General features: G+C 35.9%; 1 protein-coding gene across 1 annotated transcript in view; it reads right to left on the bottom strand.

Moving 5' to 3' along the window:
* Positions 1-6: 6 nt before the first annotated feature.
* Positions 7-7,377, bottom strand: part of STAG2 (STAG2 cohesin complex component) — a 123,926-nt gene continuing 116,555 nt past the window's right edge. Inside the window, exons 32-34 of the mRNA XM_077763448.1 lie at positions 6,024-6,150; positions 4,809-4,886; positions 7-238 (exon numbers count right to left, since the gene is read on the bottom strand). Of these exons, the coding sequence (XP_077619574.1) occupies positions 215-238; positions 4,809-4,886; positions 6,024-6,150 (229 nt within the window). The 3' untranslated portion in view covers positions 7-214. The remainder of the gene's footprint in view (positions 239-4,808; positions 4,887-6,023; positions 6,151-7,377) is intronic.

The following is a 7,377-nucleotide window of genomic DNA, read 5'->3' as shown; positions in this document are numbered from 1 at the left end:
TGTAGCTTATCATCAAATTGTTTTCTTGTCCTTTACTTTTTTCAGGCAAACAAAACTGCCCCTCAATGCACTTGATCTTGGTAAGCGTAAGCATGTCATATTCTCCTTAGAGAAAAATCTGTACAGAATTTCACTGTATCTACCACACTTTATTTTAAAACTTCCTCTTCCACTTAGAAAATGACTTCACCACAGATTTAATTGTGAACTGGTATTAAAACATTGACACCCCAAGAACCTAATGAGAGAGAAGAAAAAAAATCTTGTTAAAATCATCATCCATTTCTTTGTAAAATAGATCTTTATATGTTAAGTTAATATTTGATGATACTAAGTTTAACAATATGCTAATAAAACCACTCTGAAAAACTCCCCTCCCTTCGGATATATAATTCTAAAACGGAAACGACCATAAATATGTACTGAAATAACATCAGGCCTAATCAAGATGCTACTTACCTCACAAATATATATATAACTAAGAGCAGGGACCATGTCTCATATATATGTTTATTCACACCACTGATGTCTAGATGATGCACTGAACACAGGCACTCAACATTTGTTCAATGAACAAATGAACGTGCTTCTTTACATACACTTCTGGCACAGGCTCATTGGAAAGAGCTTAAGAATGTCTTGCAAACTTGGTCGTTTGCACTGTGAAGTGGGTTTTGCTTTTAAAAAGGCATTTGAACATACAGACCAAAAATACACAAGAACAATACAAGTATACAGAAAATTCAGAAAATCTAGTCTGAGTGAATGAACAGAACTACAAATTTTAAGAAATAAGTAATGTGAAATTTCGGCAAAGTAACTTATATTGATGCTTTTTTGTAACATTCCAGTTGGTAAAAGAAAGGTAAAATCTAATAATTACTTGTCACTAACTAAAAAAAGTAAAAGCAGATGATGAATGGAGCAACTCCCTCTTGTTCATCAAACAAAAACATAACATACATATGTAACATAAAAAGACAGAACTTTTAGGTGCATATAAAGTTAGGCTAGTCGATTAAAATTCCAGCATTTACTAGGACAACTAAGGACCATTTTAAAATACCAAAATGAGCTAAGACTGGGATTACCAAGGGCTCTTACTTGTAAATGAAATCTCACTTTAACAAAAGTCACCGAACTTAGCACTTGTTCAGTACTCACTTGAAGGAAGTGAGTATTTCCAGACCAGGAGACAAGTATCTATCTGATTGCAGCCACCTTATAAAGAATCATCAAGTCAAGTGTCTGGAATCCCCAGTAATGTGAACAAAGAGGATTAAATGCACCCCACCTCTTACCTTCCATTCATTCACCAAAACCACCACCACTGCTCACCCCTTGTTCTCCCCAACCCTCCAATAAAGTTCAGGGTTCTCCTTTTATGGCTAAATTCAGAGTTTGGGTGGTTAGAATATTTCCACCAAAGAAGCCTACATAATATGTTTAAAGGTCCCTTCTAGCCATCATACTCTGTGACTATGGGTAAGGAAATGTCATGAAAATGAATTAAAGGATAAATCTTACTAGCAACTCTTAGGGTACAATATGGCATGAAGATGAACTCACGTTCTTTCCAGAGCGCCTAACTAGAAATCACATGAACCTCTGTTTTTTGCTTTTGTACAGACAAGGCTATAGGTATTCTTGTACTAGAACATAAAGTTAACTCCATTAGACTGAACCCTTCTTTTACCAATCTTATACTACAGATAATTGTAAAATGAGAATCTCAACATAGAAGAATAACATCAATGACACTTATTCTCTGTGCTAACAAATATCTGCTTCTGATGGTAAGATTAATAAACACTTAAGCATGTATTTAAAAGGTATAAACAGTAAGCTTTAGTGTGTAATGGCAATAAAGACCCACTAGTAGCAGAGAGTGACTGCTGGCACACAGAAGTAAATCAATATTGCTTCCAGACATAAAACTCACTAAACTATAAATGTAGAATTTTGTGTATATGCAACCCCAAACTGAGCTGCTCAGAGTTTTGATGCTACCACTTCTGAATCATGTGAATTTCATGTTACAAAAGACTGTCTAGGATGTATTTAGTAATAAAGCATCTATATAGGATATTTTCCTTATTTCACTTAGAACTAGAGAATCTGAGAACTGGCTAGAAAAAGATTTAGGTCCCAATTTTACTATTGTTTTGATGACTCACTCATCACAGGCTTGAGTTAAAACAGATGTAGGCTATTGTACAAAGGCAAACACAGATTTTTACATTTAAAATTTTCCATTATTCCAGTTCTTAAGTTATTATTGAAACAATATGAAATAAAGTTTACTGTATATTTTAAAATAAATTAGAATTAACTTAATACATAATATTAACTTAAACATAGATATAAATCAATATAAATACACATACATGTATACGGACAAAGGTAACTGAACCTTGAAAGGTTACTGGGCACTCAGTTATGTCACTGCTGCCATCATGTGGTAACACTATAAAACTACAGAAACAGATGCATGTGTGCTCATTTTCCTCATTTTAGTNCAGATTGTAGTTTCTCTAAAAGTTGTCAAAAATACTTATGTATGATTTACATTGCTGTTTCCTTATTTTAGTAATCTCAAGTGAAAAACACCTTCTTTGAAAACCTTTAGCTTCACTTTAGGTGAACACATGAAAAAATAAGAGATCTCTAACGCCCTTATCAATTTTGACTATAGTCAATCATTCCAATTTCTAAATTACTTTCTTGGTGTTTCTTCTAAATGATGTCCGATTTTAGTTCAGGAAAGTACAACAGCAGAGACAGCATGGGACTTTTTAAATCAAAAGGAACTCAGATCAAATTACTACTCTTGACACGAGAGTTGTAAAACTGAACAAGTCAACAAACTACTTCCTCCGTCCCAAATGCGGTCCTACCGCCTTCCTCACAAGGTAGCTGGGAGGATCCAAGCACAGCATTAGGTGCATTAAGCTCTCAAATACTAGCTTCTGATCCTTTCACTTCAAAGGGATAGTCACTGCAAACTAGAATACAAACTCCTGGAGGGCAGGGAGAACACTGAACTCATTTTAGCACCAAAGTCTAGCCCAACAAATTGTTAGATTAACGTATTTCATTATATCTGCTTGAAAAGATTCTTTTAACTGCTCATCATAGTCACCACCTTCACGTTTTATTTAATAAATTGAAGATACATATTACTGGATTATCAGGGAACCGTATACTTCAAAATGCATTTCAACTATAGACTTACAGGTAGGCCTAGCTCACTCATGCTACTGAAAACATGGTGGGCAGCTCTAAAGCATCAACAGCACTTGTGAATGCAGCATCACAGGCCACACTCCAGACCAACTGAAGCAGATCTACATTTTAAGATAATTCATATGCACACCAGAGACAAGAAATACTGATTTAAAGAATCTCAAGGTGGCTTCTCCAAAGATTCCTATACCTGCTGCTCTATGAAATGGTGTCTTCTGACTCAAATAACTGGCCTTATTAATATAAATACGTTGGTGTGAGTCAGTGTGTTAAAATTTTCCTAAGAACTATGTGAAACAGATTATGAGGTGAGTAAGGGCAAGGAGAGAATAGCAGAGATTGGGGCACAGGAGGCAGGCCTCAGAGGATGGTCACCTGAGGCACTTAAGTGTTAGGAGGAAGGAGCACAAATGGGTAGACACTAAAAAATGGGAAAGGGACTTAACGGGTTTATTCATTTGACAAAACTAAACACCTATTATGCTGGGCAGAACTCAAAATGAATGAAACCATCACTGCCTGGTGTTCAGCCTATTGAGCGAAATGTAATATCCTATTTCACTACACAGGTCTAGTAACTATCAAAATAAAAATGTACACAAAGTGGTACGAGAGCCAAAAATAAAGCATTTATCTGGAGGGGTCAGCAAAAACTTCACAGGTAACGTCAGAACCATTAAAGGATGAATTCACTAGGAGAAAAAGGACAGGGGCAATTCTGGCAGAGCAAAGCTTCCACCAAGTCCTGGTGTCATGAGAGAGCACGGTGTGCCCGGGGGGAACTACATGACTTGGTGTTGCTCAAGAGGATACATGTAAGGAAAAAGCTAAGGTTACGTTGGCAAGGGAGCCAAACACAAACAGTTATGCTTGTTATATTTTTTCTTAATGGCAATGGGGGAAAAAAATCAATGAGAACTAGATTTGCATTTTAAGAAGAGGACCACAAAAGAAATATAAAGGAATGCTGGGGCAGCAAGATCAGTCTAAAGGCTACTGCAATAGGCCAAGTAAAAACTGAAAACGACCTGTACCAAAGCACTGTCAGGGACGACATGGCACTGGGGACAAATATGAGATGTATTCAAGAAACAGAACTGACAATACCTAACAATAACCAGTCTCTTTCCCCGTCTCTTTATTATCAAATTTTATTCAAGTTCTAGGTTTTAATATGTCTTCATATTATGATTATGGTTTCTCATTCATCCTATCCGTCCATAAATGCCAAGGAAATCTTTCTGAAACACAATTCTGATCATGCCACTTCCTCATTCAACATCCTTCAATGGTAACTCAAGCCTACAGAGTCCAAATTCCTTAAAGTAACACTTTTTAAGTCCCAGTTGGCCAAGGATTCAAAGGTACTTTTAAATCTGTCCCTAGCACTGTATCACCACCCGCCCTCCTCCTAAAATCCCTTCTGTCTGCCTCTTTTTCTCCCTGGGTCCAATTGTTTTTATCCATTTTCAATGTGCTGTCCCAGCTCTTCAATTTCAAACTTAGGGATTTGCCTGTACTTTTGATTTTGCTATCCTGGGGTACATTTAAATTGAACGTACTGATTCATCCATAATTGAAGCTGGATCAAAGAAATCAGGTTTCAGTTCTGTTCTTTCTCGTCTGTTCTTTGATGGTGGCTAAGGAAAGAAAAAAAAAGGAAGGGAGTTGACAATCACTCTATCTATAAACCAGATAGCAGCTGAAAATATTGAAATTATCGTTACGTGTTCACACAACATGTAATTGCAACTGTACCTTACAATATTTTAAATACTGTATATTAAAACTACAGAATGCATAAAAATACAAAAGTAAATCATTCACAGAAAGTTATCCTGAAAGATGAAAACTAGAAAACTAACTNCCTGGGTTTTTTTTTTTTTAAATGTTTATTTATTTGGGGCGGGGGAAGGCAGAGGGAGAGGGACAGGGAGAGGGAGAGGGAGAGAGAGAAAGAGAATATGAATGAATGAATCCGAAGCAGGCTCTGGACTGTCAGCTCAGAGCCCAAGGTGGGACTTGATCTTCCAAACCGTGAGATCATGACCTGAGCCAAAATCAAGAAGTCGGATGCTTAACTGACAGAACCATCCAGGTGCCCCTCAAATCATTTTCCTTTAAAGGCGCCAAATTACACTACTCTGAAGAGAAGCCACATTTACTTATTTCTTCCTTTTCAGGAGAACACAGCATAGTACACTAAGAAATAGAATCAGAAGACCTAGCTTATATTCTCAGCTTTATTGCTTCTTAGTTTTGTCTCCTTGGATGGGCTAATTGTCTTGAGTTTCAATATTCTCAATCCTCCCAACCTACCTCACAAAGCTGAATGAGGTATGTGGCAAGATGAAATGTGCAGAAGCATTTTATGTACAATAAAGCCCTAACCATATATATAATAAAGAATCTATCTATCTAATTTCCCTGTTTATTATTTAATATGGAAATGTGTCTCAATAACAGGGTAGTATCAAATTACTAATGTATTGTTTTGATAATGGCAAATAAATGGAAAATGATTAAGTTGATATGATACTTAGCATAACAGTAAGCAAAATGTATTCTTTAAATCGATATATTCTTAAAATTAACCTGNACAGCCTCATCAACCTCATCCTCTCCCCCATCCCTTCTCATATACCTAAACACCTGGCAACTATTTTATTTAATCTTTTTCCAAAACTTACTTTTCATGGCAGGTATTTCCTCTAATTCCAACTTAATTTCCAAAGGATCTTAAATGAAAATCATACAGAAATCATTAAGTTTCTTACCAAGTCTATATCCATGGTGTCAAAATCCATTCCCTCGTTAAGATCTTCAATCCTCCCTTCTGAGGACATCATAACATCTTCAACAATTGGCTCTTCATCATCTTCCATTAGGCTTGTACCACGCCGACTGAAGAAATATAAAACAAGGTCAAGATCTGAACCAATGTTGTGACTATTAATATACTGGCAGCAACTATGTAGCTCTCTATATTGAAGTGTAATGGAAAATGATGGAAATAAAGGTCAGGGAAAATGATTAGGCATTGATCATGTCATCAATGATGTCAAAACCCCAATGTTCACTTGTCTAAAAATGCTAAGGAGTTGTTTATTCTACATTACTTCAATACGTTTAGCTTGATAGTTCTGATATCCCATATAAAAGTTCAATGAGAATTTCCCACATGGGAACAGACAAGATACCTCAAATCCTTTTTGAAAGTAGGCAGGGTACAAATTAATAAACAAATATAAAACAGAGACCATAGTAATGACATTTTCAGAATACATATATTTTCACTAGTATATATTCAGTTTACCCATCACTCACTCAAATTCACTCAGTGCCTAATTTGTACCAGGCACTCACTCATCCATTCATTCACACAGTGCCTACTACATGCCAGGCTTCTTTTATGGCCTATGGATGCAAAAGAAATGAAACCAAACAAAAAAGATAAGACATGGTTCTTGCCCTCAAGGAGCTCACAGTCTACTATGGGAAAACAAATAATTAATTGTAACAAAATGTGACAAATATTGCAAGAGAATCATGTATCAAGGGCTATAAAAGGTTACTGAAAGAAAAGATTAATTCTGCTTCAGGAAGAAATGAGTAACATTTATGCTGAAACTTGGATCCCGTGTCTTATGAAACTCAAAAAGAAGATAATAGTAGAAAAGCAAAATAAAAACTTACAACCAAAAACTCTGCATGTTATCATATAATTACAAGGAATAAAATCAAATTTCAAGTTCACAAATTAGCCCAGATCAGCACAACGTCAACAAGGTAGCAAAGCTGAAGGCAACTGGTTCCCCAGTTTGGCCAATATTTCCTTTTTTCTCACTCGTTTAAAGATTCCCACCGCCACCAAAATCAATTTACTTATAATTTACACAACAGTATGTTGGATCGTAAAAAATAATATAAAGATAGCAAGACATGATGTCTCATCCAGGCTGTCTGGACAAATATGTTGATGATGGTTCCTATTTTTTCTAAGAGTTCTGGACAGTTAAATGACAATTTTACTGTATCTGGTAGAGGCAACTGTGGAGGAAATATGTGAACCGTGTTACAGAAAACCAGAAATCCATTCTGCATCTCATTTGGAGTATAAGGAAGATACAT

The sequence above is a fragment of the Crocuta crocuta genome, unplaced genomic scaffold (genome assembly GCF_008692635.1).
Source record: "Crocuta crocuta isolate KB4526 unplaced genomic scaffold, BGI_CrCroc_1.0 scaffold482, whole genome shotgun sequence".
Lineage (NCBI taxonomy): Eukaryota > Metazoa > Chordata > Mammalia > Carnivora > Hyaenidae > Crocuta > Crocuta crocuta.
Note: the sequence above shows the minus strand (reverse complement) of the source record. Positions and strands in the feature narration are given on the sequence as shown.